Source organism: Aphelocoma coerulescens, chromosome 3, assembly GCF_041296385.1.
Source record: "Aphelocoma coerulescens isolate FSJ_1873_10779 chromosome 3, UR_Acoe_1.0, whole genome shotgun sequence".
Classification (NCBI taxonomy): domain Eukaryota; kingdom Metazoa; phylum Chordata; class Aves; order Passeriformes; family Corvidae; genus Aphelocoma; species Aphelocoma coerulescens.
The window spans coordinates 15,250,024-15,270,786 of record NC_091016.1 but is presented as its reverse complement, the minus strand read 5'-3'; the positions used below and the strand labels follow the sequence as shown (position 1 = coordinate 15,270,786).

Here is a 20,763-nt window from a genome sequence, read left to right as displayed (position 1 = left end):
GCTCTGTGTGAGGACTGGACACAAGTTTGCTCCCACGGAGTGCCGTGATGGTTTCTGCAGGAGCTGTGGGCTCCTGTGCCTGCCGGACACCATGAGGAGAGAAGGAGCCGAGTACACTGACACACCTTTGCCTTGAGCATAGCCCGGCCTTGACCAAACACACTGAAAGGTTCCCCCTTGGCCCATGTCTCGAAACGCCAGGTCAGCTGTTTGATGACTCCAGTTGGTTTGGTGTAAAAAAATTTCCCTCAGAAATACTAGTGTCTTGGGGTGACTTTATGATGTGTATTCCTTATCGCTGCCCTATGCCCAGAAATTAATTTTTGTGCCTTTTTATGCCTTTAAACTGAGCCTGAGAAGGGGAAGGAAAAACTGAGCAAAACTTTTTCAAAGCAGTTTGCAGCTTGTTCAAGGTCACACAGAGATAGCGACTTTTTTTCCAGCTGCGGCAGGGGAGGGAGGAGGCACCCGGCTCGCGGCTGCCCGGTCAGACAAAAATGCCCCTATTCAAACAGTGGGTGTGCAAGTAGACATGAAGTTTCACTGTCTTTTCTAGGATATTTTAGAAAGATCTAAGAGAATATTGCAGGAGGGAGCAGATGCCTAATTTTGTCTCCAGAGGAATCCCCAAAGGACACATCACTCTGCTGGTGATGGCAGGAAACCCCATAAGCTCACAGACTAGTTTTCCCTGACACATACCAGCCTTCCCAGGCTTTACTAGGCTGGGATTTAAACCATAGCTAAGCACTTGCGTGCACCGGGGATTCTGCTTCAGACTCTGAACTTGCGCAGCCGCTCCTTGGGCGCTGTTTGCCCCCAGGCACAGCGGTGGGTGCTGCAGCAGCTGTCCCGCACACAGGGCTCTGGAGCCTCCCCGAGGCCGCCAAGGACTGGAGGAGGCCACGTGCCCGGGATCTGGTGCAGCACCGTGGGGCTGTGGGGGATGCTTTGGTCTCTTTGGGGCGGGGGGTGGGGAGCAGGGCAAATGGAATCAAGATGAGACAGGGATCAACCAGCGCCACGCCAGGCAGCGATTTTTCCTACCGGGGCTCCTCTGAGTTTAGCGAGCTAATGAGGCCTGCGGAGCAAACGAGACCCGGGAGCGAGGAGGGAAGGGCTGGCTGGGAAGGAGTCAGATAAAGCCCTTGCAGGCATTTCTCTTTCTCAGGGGCTCCTGGGGAGACAAAGGAGACAAGAAGGATGTCCCATCTCGTGACACTTCCTTTTTTCCTTCAGGAGCTGTACCGCAGTCACTGCATACGAGAGTTTCCATCGTGATCCCTTTGATGCCAGGGAGCACAAAGAACTTGGAACCTTGCCGGAGTCCAGCCCTGCCTGCCTATCTTGGAGCAGAGGGGAAAGACGAAGAAGTATTTGGGCGGGGCTTGAGCCGAAATGGCATTTTGCCGCTTCTGATTTCCTCCCAGCTTTTGCAGCGGGGCGACCACTGCGTCCCTGCAAACCGCTCCCCTTTCCAAAGCACACGCGGGCCTGGCTGGCAGCTCCGGCCTCTCGAAGGGGCTGCTGCCGTTGGCAACAGGAGCTGTTGTTGAAATTTTCGCGTTGCTTAACCCCCCCTGCCAAAGGCCACCGAGTGGCTGAGGAAGGACCCAAAAAGATTACCCTGGAGGAAGGGGACCAAAAGCTTGGAAAAGGATGAAAGAAAGGCTCCGATGACAACGACAAGAACAAGATTTATTTTTGACAGCAAATTAACACCCGCCGCCCTCCAGCCCTCCCAGATTCGCAGGCCGAGCGGTGCTGCTTCCGTGCCTGAGGTGCTGGCACCCTGGGGAGAGAAACCAGAAAGCCGCGGTCAGCCGGACAGGGCTCCTGTCCCCCCTGTCCCAGCACGGCCTGTGCCCGGGCCAGGCTGCTGGCGGTGCCAATTCTCCGTTTCTAGAGGAGAGCAGCATGGCAGGCCACGTTCCACCTCCTCCACTTAAACACGGCAGAGCAGTCTCCTCAGCAGCTGCAAGAGCGGGATGCTCGTGTGCCCGCTGCTGTCTGCCGGAAGCCCTTCTGCCACCCGTTGCTGTGAAGCCGGGTACCCACCTCTGGAGACCTGCTGCCAGGAGAGGAGCCGATCCCGCACGAGGTCCTCGTCCGTCTTGAAGGCGATGGCCCCGCAGACCGCGGCCCCCCGGGGTAGCGCCGGCACCGGACGCACTCCACACACAGGGGGCCAGCGCTTCCCCACGCAGTCCGGGCACCCGGTGCAATCTTCCTGGAAAAAGCAAAGAACGATTGCATGAAAGTCAATTCAAAACAAGACCTGGAAGCAAGAAAAAGCGTCAAAGGTTATCACCGTTTCACGGGCCTGGGGAGGGTCTGAGCACTCCATGCAAGCATTAAGGCTCTCCATGGCTGGGGAAAAACCCCACCTTTCCCACGCGTAAGCCCACCCCTTCCTCAAGGGCCCGCAAAGCAGACCAGCTGGGGCACGCCTTCGGAACCTGCCCCCCTCTGCTGCCCCCCGTCCCTACGGACGGATGCTTTTGCCAGGCTGGCTCCCCCCCCCTCTGCCCGGGCCAGGCTGGGTGGCAGAAGCTGTCAGCAAGGCCGGGCGCTGGCTCCCCCTGCACAGCATCCGTGCCCTGTCCCGCCAAAAAGCAACTTGGCGGCCGGCGGAAAAATTAATATTCCCCGGTGCCGCCAAGCGGGGAAGCTCCGGCGCCTGGCCCGGCCGAGCCCTGCCACGCCTGGAACCACGAGCATCCCCCCATCCCTCCGCCGGCTGTGGACTCATCTTGATTCCGTCGGGGCGCAGAGCGTGTCCTCCAGGAAGGGGCCGCAACCAAAGCCAACCGGCTTTGCCCCGCCAGCGGCCAGCTCGAGGACGGTGTTGTCCGGCTCCAGGTCGTGCTCCAGAAGAACACCCCGGCGGTGCCTCGGCTTGCGGGGACATCACGATGCCATTGAGCTGCAGGGGAATGTTTCCCCTTTTCCGGTCCGTGGCAACTTCACCGCACTGCCACGACTTCTCCAATAGGATGGGGAGCACTGAGCCGCTTCCTCCACAAGGCGCCGAGGACCAGCGGAAGCATCTCCTCGGCTGCGCTCTCTCCTCCGTGCCACGGCCGCAGGGAAACGCTCTGCCGTTTTCTTCGAGCGCCCCGAGACGCGTGCAGCTGGTGCTTGCTGGGCTCCTGGATCCTACTGTGCAGAGGGATGGATCTCTGCTCTCTCCTGGGCCAGGTGACGGTCCTGCAGCCAAGAATGCTCAAACAGGTCTTCCAAGGACGGCCTGTGCGCGGGGTCCATGGATAAACACCACCGGATGAGGTGCTGGCACTCTGGGGAGAGAAACGGGAAAACGCTGCTCAGCGGGACAAGGCTCCTGCCCCTGCTCTCCCAGATTCCACGGCGCCCAGGCCACACTAGGAGCGCTCGGAAGCTGCACCCCAACCTTCCCGTCGATCCTCCCTTTCGGACGAGAGCAGCCCAGAGGCACACGTGCCACCTCCTCCAGCTAACCCCAGCAGATCAGCCTCCTCCCTAGCTGCAAGAGCAGGACGCCTGCGTGCCACCTGCCCTCTGCCAACCACGTCCTTCCCCCCCTCCCCCCATGCCGTGAAGGCGCATCCCCACCTTGAGACACCCGGGGCGGGAAGAAGAGCTGGCCCCGGATGATGTCCTCATCCGTGTTGAAAGGAAGGTGCCCACAGACCAGCTCATAGAGCAGGATGCCCAGGGACCAGATGGTGGCTGGCTGGCCATGGTAGCAGCCAAAGAGGATCCACTCCGGCGGGCTGTACTCCGGCGTGCCTACGGGACACGGGCGCAGCTCATCAGGCCCTGATGAGTGCCGCTCCCTCCCAGCCAGCTCCCGTTCCACAACAGGCAGCCCTCGCCCCGCCGGAAAGCAACTTGGCTGCAGCCGGCTGCAGAAGGATTTCCCCTCGCTCCCTCCCTCTTCCCCCTCTGCCAGCAAAGGGGGGAATCTCTGCTGCCCGGCTGGGCCCCGCCTTCGGGCTCACCTGACATTCGGGTGTAGAAGGTGTCCTGGAGGACCGTGCCGCACCCGAAGTCGATGAGCTTTGCCTCGCCGGTGGCCAGGTCGACGAGGACGTTCTCGGCCTTGATGTCGCGGTGCAGGACGCCGCGGCTGGTGCAGTGCCGCACGGCCTCCAGCACCTGGCGGAACAGCCCCCGCGCCACGGGCTCCGTCAGGAACCCCCGCTCCTCCAGGAAGTACCAGAGGTCCTGACAGCGCTCTGGACGCTCCATGACCAGCGCGAAGCCGTCGGGCAGCTCGAACCAGTCCAGGAGCCGCACCACGCCGCGGAAGCCAGGGCGCGACACCATCCAGAGCAGCGCCAGCTCCAGGGGCACAAGGGCGCCGTTGTGCTGCGGGGGGGACCGCGATGCCGTCAGCGGGGCCGATGCTGCGCCGAGCCTTCGGCACCCCGGCCCGGCCCCACCGCCGCTCGCCATTGCCCGGCCCGGGACGCTCCGCGGCCCCCGCTCACTGCACGCTCGCTCCCCTCGCAGCGTCCCGGCTCCCACCCTCCCGGGCCTCGCCCTAGCCCCGCCCGCCACGCCCTGCCGGCTTTCACTCACCAGCCGCGCCCACTCCGGGATGCGATCGCGGGACACTCGCTTGATGGCCACCTGCAAGTCAAGGCGAGCGGCGGGCTGAGCTCGTCGCCCGTCGCCCGTCGCCCGTCGCCCGCCGCCCGCCGCCCCCCTCCGACCCGGCCCCACTCTTACCGGGGCGCCGTCGGCGAGCCGGGTCCCGGAGTAAACGCTGCCGCAGCCGCCGCTCCCCAGCAGCGGGCCCTGCCGGTAGAGCTGCTCCAGGGGAGGCTTCTCCGCCCGTGCGGGCGGCACCGCGCTCTCGGCATTCTGCCCGGGGCCCCCGGGCGCTGCTGCTTCCCGAGCCGCCCCGGGGCCGGCGGCCGAGCTGACGAGCGGCGGAGTTCGGAGCGGGGAAGCTGCCGGCGATGCTGCGGACGACGCTGCCGGGGACGGGGCGGGAGCCGGGCGGCAGCGGGGCGGCTCCGGGCGGAAGCGCCGGAGGGGCCTCGTTCGGGGCCGGGGCCGGGCCAGGGCCCGCGCCAGGCGGAGCCAAAAGAGCGTGCTGCTCCGCCAGCACCAGAGCGAGCGGCACTTCCAGCGGCGCCGCTGCCAGTACGGAGAGAGCCCGGCGGAGGCGGCACCGCGGCGGGCCGGGCAGGGGCGGGCAGGGGGCGGCCCCGCCGAGGGGCGGCAGCGGGGCGGCTCCGGGCGGAGCCGCGGGAGGGGCCTCGGCCGGGGCCGGGCCAGGGCCCGCGCCAGGCGGAGCCAAAAGAGCGTGCTGCTCCGCCAGCACCAGAGCCGCTGCCAGGACGGAGAGAGCCCGGCGGAGGCGGCACCGCGGCGGGCACGGGGCGGCCCCGCAGAGGGGCGGCCCGCGGGACGCGGCATGAGCCGCGCTGGGAGAGGCGGAGACAGGGACGGGACGGGACGGGACGGGACGGGACGGGAGTGAGTGGAGTGTGAGAGGGAGAAGGGGACGGAGAGCGAGCGGAAATCCGAGTGGAAAACCGATCGAGAGAGGCGCTGCTGCTGCTGCCGCTGCTGCTGCCGCTGCTGCTGCCGCTGCTGCTGCCGCTGCTGCTGCCGCTGAGCCGCCGGAGCGCGCGGCCGTTCCGTTCGTCCGTTCCCTGCGCGAGCCCACCGGAGGAGCCGGCGCGCGCCCCGCGGAAGGGAAGAAGCAAACAAAGAAATAAATGCCCGTGAAAGAAATAACCTAATAAATCAATACAGAAATAAAGAAAAGTGTGGGCTTGTAGCTTTCTTCTTCCTTGGGTGAGATGAAGCATTTCACCGGGAAGAGTTCCCTGTCCTGATGGTTGTGCGAGAGTGGACAGGAGTGGAGCCTTTAATTTTCAGGTAGAAAAGATAAATCGTGTCAGTAATGTCATCTCTTTTCATCCTCTGTTGAGACAGTTGCAGGCTGCCAAAAGACAGAGTCTGCAATGTGGAACTTGGTCCCAAGCTTCTTTTTCTGCCAGAGGATGAGGAGGGGAAGTATCCCAGAATCACGGAGTCACGGCATGGTTTGGCTTGGACGGGACCTGAAAGATCACGTCGTTGCAAGCCCCCCTGCTGTGGCTAGGGACCCCTGGCACTGGACCAAGGGCTTGTCTAGAGCTCCATCCAGCCTGGCCTTGAACACTGCCAGGGAGGGGGTAGCCACACCTTCTCCGGGCAACCTGTGCCACGAGAGTCATTTTTCTGAATACCTCATCTAAACCTACTCTCTTTCCGTTTGGATCCATTCTCCCTTGTCCTGTCCTTGCCTGCCCTTGTCCAAAGTCCCTCTCCAGCTTTCTTGTAGGTTGCCGTCAGGTCCTGGAAGGCCACGGTTCCGTCGAGCCTAAGCCTAAGTGTCTTTTGCCGGCTGAAGAAGCCCAGCTGTCTCAGCCTTTCCTTGCAGGAGAGGTGCTCCAGCGCTCGCTAAATCTCGGTGTCCCCCGTCCGCACGTGCTCCAGCCCGTCCGTGTCCTTGCCGTCCGTGCTGGGGAGCCCGGCAGAGCCGGATGCAGCGCTGCAGGTGCAGTGTCGCCGGCGTGGAGGAGACACGGCCCTGCCAGCGGCTCCGGGAGCCAGCAGTTGGCGACTGGCCGCCCGCTTGCCAGAGAGCCGGGGCCTTTGTGCCTCCCCTGCTCCCCGCGCCTTTCCCCGCCGCTCCCTCGCTCGCTCGCTCGGGGGAAATCCACCCTCTGCCGCCCCGCCCCGCTGCCCCGGGGGCTCCCCGGCGCCATCTTGAGGGCCCCAGGCCTCGGCCTCACCAGGCTCACCCGAAGGCCGTGGGGACACAAACACACGCACAGAAAGTGCCCTAGGGTTCCAAGGTCAAGCTTTTGCCTACGGCATCAGTTTGCTTTCAGACTGTGGACGAGATTATAAAATCACCAGGAGGAAAGAGCATGAAAAAGTTCTGCTTGGGCAGTACCTCAAGGCTTTGAGGGAGAGGGTTTGTGGTGCTTCCTCGCTCACAGGGAGCTGCAGGAAGTAAAACTAGAAATAAACTAGTAATAAACTAGTAAAAATAGTCATAACCCCGTATTAATTGGAAGGAAAACCTGAGGAATTGGCAGCTAGCCCCTCAGAAACATGAGGAGCAAAAGCCAGTCTTCTACCTGAGAGCTGCCTGGGCAGGGGCAATTCTTCCGATTGCATCAGCGTGGCCGTGGCTAGAAAGGGCAGCGAGGAGAGGAATTCAGCGTCTCCTGGCAGCCCCTGAAATCCCAGCTCTCACTTGCGTGCACCGGGGATTCTGCTTCAGACTCTGAACTTGCGCAGCCGCTCCTTGGGCGCTGTTTGCCCCCAGGCACAGCGGTGGGTGCTGCAGCAGCTGTCCCGCACACAGGGCTCTGGAGCCTCCCCGAGGCCGCCAAGGACTGGAGGAGGCCACGTGCCCGGGATCTGGTGCAGCACCGTGGGGCTGTGGGGGATGCTTTGGTCTCTTTGGGGCAGGGGGTGGGGAGCGCCCACTCCGGGATGCGATCGCGGGACACTCGCTTGATGGCCACCTGCAAGTGGGGAGAGAAACCGGAAACAACGCCCATATTTAATGTGACTCCTCCTGGGAAATCATAGAATCACAGAATGATTTATATTGGAAAGATCCTGAGAGATTTTCTACTTCCAAAGCCCTGGCTGTGGGCAGGGACATCTTCCACTAGACGAGGTTGCTCAGGGCTCAATCCAACCTGGCCTTGAATGCTTCCAGGCTTGGGGCATCCACAGCTTCTCTGGGTAACTTGTTCCCTGTACCTCAGCAGCCTCCCAGTAAAGAATTTCTTCCTAGAAACTTGCAAAAGAGAGTAGAACTATTTCTGTAAATACAACAGCAACAAAAGGAGGGCTGAGGAGAATCTCTGCCTTTTACTGGATGTGGGGGGAAACATAGAACAAAGCATGAAGAAAAGCCTGAAGTACTTAATGTACTCTTCCTTCCCTGGGTGAAGACTGTCAGGATGGGCGAGCCCAGGGAGTGGTGGAATTAAATGCAGTTGGTGGCTGGTCCCAAGTGGTGTTCCCCAGGGCTCAGCACTGGGGCCAGTCGTGTTTCATATCTTTATTAATGATCTGGAGGAGAGGATCAAGGGCATCTCAGCCAGTTTGCAGACGACGCCAAGCTGGGTGGGAGCGTTGATCTGCTGGAGGGTAGGAAGTCTCTACAGAGAGATCTGGCCAGGCTGGATCATGGGCTGAGGTCAGTTGTATGAGGTTCAACAAGGTGAAGTGTCCCGTCCTGCACTTGGGCCACAACAACCCCACGGAAGGCTACAGGCCGGGGGCAGAGTGGCTGGAAAGCTGCCCAGCAGAAAAGGAGCTGAGGGTGCTGCTTGGCAGTGGCTGAACGTGAGCCAGCGTGTGCCCAGGTGGCCAAGAAGGCCAATGGCATCCCGTCCTGGGATATGCTTTAGTGGTGGCCTTGGCAGTGTTAGCGGCCTCAGGTTATTGGGGGGACTCTGTGATCTTAAAGGTCTTTCCCAATGGAAACAGTTCTGTGATTCTAAACCTCCATTCCTTGTTTTGAAGGATGCAGTCCCAAACAGACCCACATTTGTGTTCTTAAGGAATTTAGCATCTACCTTTCCGTGCAAGTAAGAGGAATCAGGCTTTAAATGCTCTCGAAACACTTTTATTCCTTGATCTTAAGCTGTGTGTTTGAATTGAGGAGATTTTGTACAGAAAGGTTGGACCAGAAGATAAATGCAGGCAATTTAGCTTCAATGGCACTTGTTTCATCTGCTTTTCTGCTTCCTTTCCCCATGGGGGGCAGATTTGGGAGTATTTGTCTTGTGCTTTTGAGTTCTGGCCCAGACTTGCTCATGGATGTGCTGTAAAACCTTAGCTACCCCTTTCTACTGACAAAATCTTGCAGGCTGGTGGGAATTGCTAGAGACAAGGCTTATAAAGCAGTCCCCAGTATGATTAGCCCAGTGTCCCTGCTTAAATCCAGGCCTGCTTGTATTAAAAAGGAGCAAACTCTTCTAACCACCCCGCCTTTTATTTGTAGCTCTTGGGGCAAGTCCTGTGTGCCATTCCAACTCTTTCTTATCAAATGTGTGAAGTGATGTTGCTGCTGTAGCAGCAGCCTGAGTTCCGTGGGAACAACTCCAAAGCACTGTCCTGGGTCCCACTGCAGTGGGCAAGGTCAGAGACTTGCCTCTGCTGCCATGGGCATCCTGCCATGGGGAGAGCAGCTGCTGGGGCTTCCCCCATTCTGCTGACAGCAGTCTGCCTCCAACATGTGGACTGTATGGCCATGATTTTGACAGAATGTGCAAAATGCATCATTTGAACATTTTTTATGTTGCTCTAACATGACCTGACTCGAGCAGTTTGGTAGGCAGGACGCCCTGTGGGCAGGGCCATGGCAGGGATGGGTGGCTGTCACTTGCACTGGCAGTGTTATTTTTCCATGCAGGCTCCTGATGCTGCGGGGCAACGCACCAGCAGCTGTGTGGGGCCCAGCGACCAGCAGCACACCGAGGAGACCCTCATCTGCACAGAGCCCATCGCCCCTTTGCTCCCCCCATGGCGGCACAAGACAATTCCGCCCCAGGTGAAGGGCTGCAGCAGACTGGAGACTCCTTCAGCCAGGACTCGTTGCAATCTCCTTCCTGCAGCTGTGCCCGGAGGATGTTGGCCTGCAGCGGCGGTGCCGATGGCCAGGAATGCTGCTCGGCTCAGGGAGGCGGAGTGGGTACAAAAGCTGCGCTCAAAGCGCTGATCGCGAGACCCCAGAGCCGCTGGCAAGTGCAGCAGCTCTTCTTCATTCCGTGCAAGTGAGAGCCCAGCCTTAGAGCCTGTCCCGGGGGACAGGGAAACGCTCTGTGTATAGTTTTGAATGTTCAGGGACAGCCAAGATGAGAATTGTTTTGAGGCAGGTGATGTTAATGTTGGGTTTGGGTGTGTCTGCAGGAAAGAAAGCAGGAATGAACCCCTGCCACAAGGAAGGAGAACATTTGCATGGCCAATTTACACCCTACAGATACACGGATCATATCGGCCCGCTGAATACTGGGAGCATCTATTGCAGGGGGCAAAGCTTCCTTTAATAGATGGGAAAGATGAGATTTGAACAAATAATTTTGCTGATGCAGAAAAAGGGATGAGACCCACTGATCCCTTGCCTCAGGGTTAGTTCTGCCAAATCCTGGGCACGGCCCCTTTGGAATGATTCCTTAATTGCTGATATGCAGCTGGAATGCTGAATGCATCTGGGGAGAAGAATTGCTGAGTATGTAAGGTGGCATTTTTGCTGGATTAATTCTGGACTAGGAGTGTGTAGGTACAAAAATACTGTTAGCGAGGATTTTCTTGCTATTTTCTAAGTCTGTGAGAGACTTTTCTCTCTCACAGAAGAGGTAGCAGGGAATGTAAACACCCAAGACACCTGCAACCTTGAAAAGTCTTGTTTATGGTATAGTAGAAAAATATTTTGACAATGGATGTTTTAGGATTTTAGCCAATCACCCCCAAGGGGTGGCTGGTCCTTTGTCCAATTAGACTATGAAGAAAAAAGTCTATAAAAGACTTTGTAAAATAATTCAATGAATCAATCTTGCTGCACAATTCCTGCCTGCTGGATCTTCTCTCCTCCGCCTCCCTATGGCTGTGGGACACAGTGATATACCGTAGGAACCAGGCCTGCGGTAATAGGAGTGAGCTATCTCATTAAAGCTTATCTTTCTCTCTTTTACTATTGACTGTAATGTTCTACAGGGGGAAAAAAAATCCTGATTTCAGAAAGTTATTCTTTTTTTTTTACCGCTTGGCTGCCACATGATTTTATCATCGGTGGAGGACTGTAGAGAATGATTAGTTCTCTGAGTTTTAGGAGCTCTGTTGGAGAGCATTTCAGAATGACCTGCCCAGTGGTTTTTCCATTAGGAAGATTTTCAATTGTTAGGATTAGCCAAGATCAGAAATATTTTGAGGCAGGTCATGTTTATGTTGGGTTTGGGTGTCTCTGCAGGAAGGAAAGCAGGGAATAAACCCCTAGAAAAATGAAGTAGAGCAAAAGTGGATTGTTTGGATAGGCCAGTTTGTTCCCTACAGATATGGGCTGCTTGAATACTGGGGATATCTAATGGAGAGTGCAAAGCTTCTTCAACTTCTAACATGGGGTACCACTGTTCATGTGCCAGCCCTTCGTTTGTTGTGAACAGAAAAAATCAAATCCAAAAAGTGCAAAACCCAGCCCAGATCTGAGTGGGAGTTACAAAAATAAATGCCTTGAGAAGTAGCTTTGGAAAGTGCCTTTCCTCCTAGACAGTGTCAAACCCACAGGCCTAGCCTGCTGGGGCTTAGGGCTGGCTGCCCTTGGGAAGGGAAGGGGATGGTGTTGGGATGGGGGTTTTGCGGCCATGGAAACGAGAGAACCACGGGCGAGCGTGTCACAAAGGGGCAGCCCCGCGCTGAGGTTGTGAAGGTCGCGGGTGTCACAGGCACAGCGGCAGGAGACGCGTCCGGCTCTGCCTCTCTGCGCCGACTGCTGGCGATTGGAGTCCCCCGACCTTGTTCTAAGGCTGGGTACCAAGCTCCCGTCGCTGTCTACGCCGAGAGCGTTCCCAAATTCAAACCCAGATACTTCTGCGAGGCAGAAGCACGGGTTCGAACATGGACTTCACTGGAAAAGGAAAGACCGCTGAAGAAAAAGGTGAGGATAGAATGGAGATGAAAGGCCTCGGCCAAATGGAAAAAAATCCCAGCAGATTTCAGGGAAGACTGGTCGATGGTGGTCAGTGCGGGCTCTGTGTCAGAGTAGGTGGCTGACAGGTACAGATGATCCTGCAAGGATGCCCAAGGCATCACAACATTCTGTCCTTGGTTTACTCTGCTTTCTCCTTTTTCTCAGTAGCCAAATCACTCATACTGCCAGTAAGGACAGGGACTGTGGCCACAGCAGACCACAAAGTGGACATGGTCATAAGATGCAAGGCCTGTTTCTATCTTAGCCATCAATGTCAGGTCTCACTAAAAATAAATTTCCCCTTCTTCGTCTGCTGGCTGATCAGCTCAAACCCTGAGGATGTTATAACGGTGCTATTAAAACACCAGCAAGGCCTGCCTGCTTGCTGAGAGGTCTTGCTGGTTTGCAGGAACAGCAGTCAGGACTGTGTGGGTCTGTACTTGGTATGCACAGAAGCCCAGTCTCAAGAAGGAATGGGTTTTTTCCCCTCTTATCATTGCAGCCTTCCACCTTGCCCTTCAGGCTTGCCAGGTCCATACTGTTAAGAACAATCACAGTGATGCTAGTTTCATGAAAGATAAAAACAAAGCAAACTTCTCAATACTTAAAAAATCCTTGGATGACTTACCCATTCAATGAGTAGATAGCAGAGGCTGGAGTTCGACTAACTCACTTCTTCCCTTGTACCTGATCTACAGCTTCTTCTGGAGACAAAACCTCAAGGAAGAAGTGGATGGAGACCATGCCTAAGGAGGGCCCTGTGTGGCCTCCCCACCCTGGTGCCCTCCCGCCTCTGCCTGGCTGCAAGGATGCTGTGCAGACCCCCAGGCTTGGCAGTGCAGGTCTCCGCTCGCAGCCTGCTCAGGGGGCCTTGGCCCAGGAGCCCCGGCAGGGGCAGCTGAGCAGCGCTGCCCCCGGGGTCACTGCCAGGGAGGACACGGTGAAGGCTGAGCATGGCTCAGCCTCACAAAGAGGTAAGGCGGGAACTGGGCCGCTCTCTGGCGGGAGGAAGGCTCTTGTGCCAGCCTAGAGAGCCTGGGCACATTGCCAGGGAACAGTTCTGCCCTGCATGTGCCCCCTGCAATGAGCTGTGCAGCTCCCAGTGCCCCGTGTAGCTGTAGGGCTGCTCAGCTGTGGGGCCGGGAGAGGAGCAGGAGGGTGCGTGTGCAGCTGAGCCATTCCTGGAAAGCACAGGGCTCTGGGCTCCCTGCTGTCCCAGGGCAGCCCGGAGGCCAGGCTGTTCCTGTGCTGGCTCTCTGGAAGCGGGTCAGGGTGTCTCCCTGGTCTGCCTCAAGTGGCTGCTGGCAGGAGCGTGTTTCCCTGTGCAGCTCTTTAGAAGTTTCCAGGTGGTCTGTCCCATTAAATACGTAGCTTCAGATGCTTTAGGTTTGCATTGCGGCCTCTCTTATATTTTGTGTCTCCACTTTGCAGGCATGACTGGTACAGTCTTATCAAGAAGTTTTCCTTGGACATTTCCTATGTTCCCTAACCGTCAAAGCCCTTGCCTCCTGTCCAGAAGAGCTCTCTTTCCTCAAGCTCAGGAAGAGGGTTCTGCCTGTCTGAAGAATGTTTGAAGATTTGGATTTTTACATTAGGCTTTGTAGTTACAGATGTACATATGTTCTGACATGTAGATGTAGGTTTGAATAAATGTGTTGTAATTTTATATTTTAAAATTTGAAAATAGATTTTCAACTGTATATCTTTTATTTTGAGGGGTTTTTTTTCAGTTTTAAATAAAATAATTTTTTAAAAAAACAAGCCGAGAATGTGAGACCTGCTGGCCTAGAGGTTGTCAGAGTGCAGCTGACTCAACAAGCCATTGTCTCACGGTATTCTTTCCTCACAGGGCCTCTCCTCTTCCTCTTTTGCCATGTTTTCTTCATGTCATTTGTGCTGCTGTTTGTTAGTTAGCATTCCAATGGGGCCACCTATTACCATGTTTGGGGGACAATGGACCCAGAAGATCCTGTGTAGTCTACAGTTTTCTGCCTCAATGTATTCTGTGCTCACAAAAGGCCTGAGCAAAGCAACAAAGAGAATGTGCCCAAATCCCAAAGCTTTGCTCCTTTGCAATCTCAGACAGATCTGGCTCAGAGGTGTCTTCAATCACAATTCCATAGGTAAGAAGAGGACGTGTATTTCACTGGCAAAAGAGGCACTGCTTTGGAAAAGGCATCTGTATGTATATTTACCCAGGACAGCAGTCCAACAGCGTTGTTTGCGACTTGTTTGCAGAAGGATGAGCGAACTGTGAGGTTATTGAACAGGTGACAAGGGTTCCTCAAATCTGTACTGCAGCCTGGGTGCCATTCAGCCCAGAGTTATGGGATAATGGCGTAGTACGTCCCACACACATTCTGCCTCCAAGAAAAGCTTGGCTTGGCTTAATCGAGTGAAATAAATAGAAGAGCAATGAAATGGACATTTAAACTCGGCACTTTAGAGTGATTCTCCTGCTTTCCAATGTCAGCCCTGTAGCTCATGCTCCCAAGGCTTGTTATGAACGAGTGTCTGAGATTGCTTAAAAATTCACTGTCAAGGTTATCAGTAAAACCAGATTGAATATGTCCTAGGTTACAGTGTAAGATGCAACCAACAGTATGTATTCTATTGTCACCTTCACAAGCTGTTAAAAGAGATGGGGCTGTGTTTGTTATCTCCTACCATGACTCATCCTTGCTAAATCCCTCTGGAGGCTATCTCTGTTTAATGGGCAAGCAATGACCCACTGCATGACTCATAGAATTACATCAGCCCCTTGGGAGATGCTCCACCCAGGGGGAGGAGCCAAGCATTCCCACCTGGATATAATCAGGTAGGATTGAAGCACAAGCAGCTCTTCCCTCCTGGGTTCCCAGAGGATAAGAGTTACTACTGGACCTTCAGCCGAAGACCAGACCCTTCAACAGGATCACTGCTTCAATAGGACCACTTCATCTGGGCTGCTACCACCACCCTGATTAACAGGGTGTCAGGTTGTATCCTGACTCTGTCAGTGTTCTTGTACTATTGCAATTATTTTCATTTTCCTAGTAAATTACAGTTCTGTCTTGTGATTTCTCACTGGTTTGCTTTCAAACTAGTGCAGAATATGAAGTAACAGCTCAACAAAATTTGTTGGCAACATTCACACTATTACTTACTAGTCCTTTAAGGCACAACAAGGGAAAAAAGCAACACACAAAATGCAGTCAATCAAACCAGACATGAACTGAGAACTCTGTGTGTGTGTGTGTTGTGTGTGTGTGTATGTTTAGACGGGTTTTGACAAAGGGAGAGAAAGGACAAGGATGAAAAGGAATGTGGCCTAAAAGCTTAACAGCACTCAAGCTTAACAGTAATTAAACTGGAGCCGTGAGGAGTGGGGGGATTGGCCCAGGATCCATTGTTGATCGACGATCCTGTGAGTACAGGAAACTTGAGCTCGCTGGCTCTGAGAGGCCCCACTGGAGGTTGCCAGTGGCAGCTGCTGTGGTCCAGGAGAGCTTCGAGGGCTTCCTTTTGGGCCGCTGTTGATGGGCCACAAGACAGTGGGCTTCAGTCATAAAATGCTTCCTCATGGCCGCACTTTGGGTCAGCAGCCTGTCTTTGGAAGTGCGAGAAGAAGGATGTTATGGCATTCAGGCAAGAAAAGTAGTTTCCAAGACTGTTCATAGAAAACCCCAGGATCTGGTTAGACAGCACAAGTTCCTGGGAGCACTCAGTGTTTTGGGCAAGCTCAAGAGGAGCTTAGTCCAGGGGCTGTTCATCAAGGCTGAGGCCTAACAAGCATTTCTGAGATCACAGTGTGGCCTGATAAGGCCAGGGAAGATTCACCACCCCAGTGTGAAGCATGAAGTTTTGATGTAAAAAGCCATGGCCCAGTGGAACCCCGGGGCAGTTTCCTCAGGCCTGCGGGAGAATCCTACTGCAGATCCTTGTGCCACTGATTCCATCTCTCCCCACTTTTCTCAGTTCTTAGTGGCAAGGTCACTTAGGTTAGACACACAGCTCACAAGAAGTGCTCCTGTGTTTCTCTATACAATGAATTAAAGTGAGACTACACATCCCAAATCTGCGTTTTCTTTCTGGCAATCTGACTGATTGCAGGAATTTCTGGAGCAGGAAGCTTGCTTCCTCAAATATTTACTGTGCATGGTAATGAGCACAGAGAAAAGATTTAATGTTAAAAGCTTTGCCCAGGCAATGCTCCTTTGACAAGTTCTCTCCTTAGCTCTCCTTGGGAAGATCTGAAAGGTTCAATGACCCCAGCAAAAGCTCCTGCAATGGTTGTCCGCCAGCAGAGCAGGGCTGTCAGCTGTGAACTAAGTGTTGCCACAGGCAGCAGCTTAGCCAGGGCAGCAAATCAGGAGCTAGGAAGGAGCTGATCTGAAGGCCAAACCTCCTTAGCTCCTTCCAAGAGCACTGCAACAATTCCTCATTCCAAGGAGGTGCAGTGCTGGACACCAGAGCTCTGTGTGAGGACTGGACACAAGTTTGCTCCCACGGAGTGCCGTGATGGTTTCTGCAGGAGCTGTGGGCTCCTGTGCCTGCCGGACACCATGAGGAGAGAAGGAGCCGAGTACACTGACACACCTTTGCCTTGAGCATAGCCCGGCCTTGACCAAACACACTGAAAGGTTCCCCCTTGGCCCATGTCTCGAAACGCCAGGTCAGCTGTTTGATGACTCCAGTTGGTTTGGTGTAAAAAAATTTCCCTCAGAAATACTAGTGTCTTGGGGTGACTTTATGATGTGTATTCCTTATCGCTGCCCTATGCCCAGAAATTAATTTTGTGCCTTTTTATGCCTTTAAACTGAGCCTGAGAAGGGGAAGGAAAAACTGAGCAAAACTTTTTCAAAGCAGTTTGCAGCTTGTTCAAGGTCACACAGAGATAGCGACTTTTTTTCCAGCTGTGGCAGGGGAGGGAGGAGGCACCCGGCTCGCGGCTGCCCGGTCAGTTTTTGGCCAGTTGTTCAGTTTCTTTTTCTCCAGAGAGAGACTGAGAGTTGAACATTTTTTCCTTCCCTGGCATTTCAGATTTTCTCTCTTTTCTACTGGACTGCTTCAATATCAGTGCACGTCGAGAGGACTTTCCATCGAGCACAGAGGGCCTGGCCCTGGGCCAAGTCCCAGCTCCGAGGAGACCAAAGGGAGAGCTCTTAACACTTTCCCAGGTTTTTTCTCCACAGCGAGAGATTTTTATTATTTAGCATTATTTTCCTTTTCCCGTGTGTTTGTTAAAGAAATAGTTTTTATCTCTTTCCCTTTCCTTTGAGGAAAATTTATTTTTTCCTGAAGCTGGTGGGGGAGGGGTGGTGACCTGCCTTCTCTCAGGGGATATATTTCAAAATTTGGCCAAACCGGTACAACTAGGTTTGTCTTCCTCCGTGCCTTCCTCTCAGCAGCCTTGGGGTTGTTCCTATGTGAAGCCATCTGTCTCAGTTTGAGAAAACTTAGGGCAGTCTGGAATAAGTTGTCTCCTCTAAACTGTTCCAACAATCCCTTTCCAGCAATAGGAAATGAATACTAATAGATGAAAGTGGAAAAAACCCAACACTTTATTAACAAACAGAATGCCCACAAGGCAAGGAAAAATAAGTAAGTAACTTGTAGATATCAAACTGTCAGACCTCACCGTCCTCCCACTGGAACAAAGACCCAAAATGCCAGAGGAAAACCCGCCCATGACACGCGTTACAAGATGGCGCCGGCTTCTCTCTCGGGAAAAACAGGAGCTATCACGGAGTAGTTCTAGCAGCAGATGAAAGCTCGGTGGCTCGCCCAGCGTCGACTTCCCCCCCACGGCAGAGCTCCGCAGAACGGTCATGGCAGGTGAAGTGGCTGGGCTGGTGCCCCTCGGTGTCTTTTCTCCCCAGCGTGGCTCAGCTCACAGACTCTTGGGCTGGGAGCGGGGCCACTCCACTTCTGCAGGCACGATGTCCCCGGTCTTGGACAAACAGTTTTCTCCTAGGAGAGCCCTGCATACTGTTCCACACATCTTTCATAAAGGCCCAAACCAACTCCAGACACTGTACCTACAGCAGGTTTCCATAAAGGACTGCAGAAGTCCAGGACAGCTGCAAGTGAGTGTTGGAAGGGTTTTATCCTGGTCCTGACAACAGAAATCTTAATAATCTGAAGGAATTTCATTCAGATGTAGTATAGGATCGGAGTTTTTTCTATGGATATGTTTCACGATGACTAACAAGCCGGTACAAGGCTGCCATGTGAAAGCATGAGCATGTCCTCCAAAGTGACCAGATTAATTGTCCATTTTATTATTCTTCTGGTTTTTTCCCCTCTAATAAGCCAAGGCAAGCTTTTCCTGGAGACAGAACATGTGTGGGATGAACTGTGGTCCCTCGCAGGGTCACAGGGCTGGCAGTGACAAAGCAGGCAATCTGCTTCATTGGGAACCACTACAGAGCTACATCCCAGTGTGGGTTTCAGTAGCAGGGTATTATTAAGAGCTCCTTTCCTGCATGAGATACAAAAAGAAGGTCCCTGATGATCATCTTGCAGCCATGCAGTAAAGAAGTGATCCTGCTGCCCTAATTAAGCTTTGGCTGTGGCAATTACACTCTTCCCACTCACCTTTTCACACAGACACTTCAGGTTTTGCCCCACACTCCTGCAATACTGGCAGTCGCTGTTTCCTATTGACTGTTCTTCCCCAGAGAGTGACGGTATAGCTGCAGCTTGGAAACAAAATGCCCTGAGATCTGGGTATCTTGAAGGAGCATGAAATGCTAATTAAATGTTAATCTTGGTAGCTACCCAGATCTGCACTTACCAGTATTCTGAGGCACCAGCAGGAGGATCATGCGTCATTCCCGTTTGTTGGTGTTCCTGTTTCTGATGTGCAAGAGCAATGACTTAGCGGAGAGACAAAAATGCCCCTATTCAAACAGTGGGTGTGCAAGTAGACATGAAGTTTCACTGTCTTTTCTAGGATATTTTAGAAAGATCTAAGAGAATATTGCAGGAGGGAGCAGGTGCCTAATTTTGTCTCCAGAGGAATCCCCAAAGGACACATCACTCTGCTGGTGATGGCAGGAAACCCCATAAGCTCACAGACTAGTTTTCCCTGACACATACCAGCCTTCCCAGGCTTTACTAGGCTGGGATTTAAACCATAGCAAAGCAAACACACGCAGCCAAGTGACACAGAGTTTTTCCTCCAGAAATTGGAAGGAAAACCTGAGGAATTGGCAGCTAGCCCCTCAGAAACATGAGGAGCAAAAGCCAGTCTTCTACCTGAGAGCTGCCTGGGCAGGGGCAATTCTTCCGATTGCATCAGCGTGGCCGTGGCTAGAAAGGGCAGCGAGGAGAGGAATTCAGCGTCTCCTGGCAGCCCCTGAAATCCCAGCTCTCACTTGCGTGCACCGGGGATTCTGCTTCAGACTCTGAACTTGCGCAGCCGCTCCTTGGGCGCTGTTTGCCCCCAGGCACAGCGGTGGGTGCTGCAGCAGCTGTCCCGCACACAGGGCTCTGGAGCCTCCCCGAGGCCGCCAAGGACTGGAGGAGGCCACGTGCCCGGGATCTGGTGCAGCACCATGGGGCTGTGGGGGATGCTTTGGTCTCTTTGGGGCGGGGGGTGGGGAGCAGGGCAAATGGAATCAAGATGAGACAGGGATCAACCAGCGCCACGCCAGGCAGCGTTTTTTCCTACCGGGGCTCCTCTGAGTTTAGCGAGCTAATGAGGCCTGTGGAGCAAACGAGACCCGGAAGCGAGGAGGGAAGGGCTGGCTGGGAAGGAGTCAGATAAAGCCCTTGCAGGCATTTCTCTTTCTCAGGGGCTCCTGGGGAGACAAAGGAGACAAGAAGGATGTCCCATCTCGTGACACTTCCTTTTTTCCTTCAGGAGCTGTACCGCAGTCACTGCATACGAGAGTTTCCATCGTGATCCCTTTGATGCCAGGGAGCACAAAGAACTTGGAACCTTGCCGGAGTCCAGCCCTGCCTGCCTATCTTGGAGCAGAGGGGAAAGATGAAGAAGTATTTGGGCGGGGCTTGAGCCGAAATGGCATTTTGCCGCTTCTGATTTCCTCCCAGCTTTTGCAGCGGGGCGACCACTGCGTCCCTGCAAACCGCTCCCCTTTCCAAAGCACATGCGGGCCTGGCTGGCAGCTCCGGCCTCTCGAAGGGGCTGCTGCCGTTGGCAACAGGAGCTGTTGTTGAAATTTTCGCGTTGCTTAACCCCCCCTGCCAAAGGCCACCGAGTGGCTGAGGAAGGACCCAAAAAGATTACCCTGGAGGAAGGGGACCAAAAGCTTGGAAAAGGATGAAAGAAAGGCTCCGATGACAACGACAAGAACAAGATTTATTTTTGACAGCAAATTAACACCCGCCGCCCTCCAGCCCTCCCAGATTCGCAGGCCGAGCGGTGCTGCTTCCGTGCCTGAGGTGCTGGCACCCTGGGGAGAGAAACCAGAAAGCCGCGGTCAGCCGGACAGGGCTCCTGTCCCCCCTGTCCCAGCACGGCCTGTGCCCGGGCCAGGCTGCTGGCGGTGCCAATTCTCCGTTTCTAGAGGAGAGCAGCATGGCAGGCCACGTTCCACCTCCTCCACTTAAACACGGCAGAGCAGTCTCCTCAGCAGCTGCAAGAGCGGGATGCTCGTGTGCCCGCTGCCGTCTGCCGGAAGCCCTTCTGCCACCCGTTGCTGTGAAGCCGGGTACCCACCTCTGGAGACCTGCTGCCAGGAGAGGAGCCGATCCCGCACGAGGTCCTCGTCCGTCTTGAAGGCGATGGCCCCGCAGACCGCGGCCCCCCGGGGTAGCGCCGGCACCGGACGCACTCCACACACAGGGGGCCAGCGCTTCCCCACGCAGTCCGGGCACCCGGTGCAATCTTCCTGGAAAAAGCAAAGAACGATTGCATGAAAGTCAATTCAAAACAAGACCTGGAAGCAAGAAAAAGCGTCAAAGGTTATCACCGTTTCACGGGCCTGGGGAGGGTCTGAGCACTCCATGCAAGCATTAAGGCTCTCCCACGGCTGGGAAAAACCCCACCTTTCCCACGCGTAAGCCCACCCCTTCCTCAAGGGCCCGCAAAGCAGACCAGCTGGGGCACG

At 54.9% G+C, this 20,763-nt stretch overlaps 1 protein-coding gene across 1 annotated transcript; it reads right to left on the bottom strand.

The window, feature by feature from the left end:
* Positions 1 to 2,535: 2,535 nt before the first annotated feature.
* Positions 2,536 to 5,211, bottom strand: LOC138106999 (serine/threonine-protein kinase pim-1-like; the record flags this gene model as incomplete). Its single annotated transcript, XM_069008330.1, has 5 exons — positions 2,536 to 3,299; positions 3,595 to 3,771; positions 3,984 to 4,353; positions 4,567 to 4,617; positions 4,717 to 5,211. Coding segments are annotated over 5 exons (1,233 nt in total), but the record flags the coding sequence as incomplete, so codon positions are not given.
* Positions 5,212 to 20,763: the final 15,552 nt, after the last annotated feature.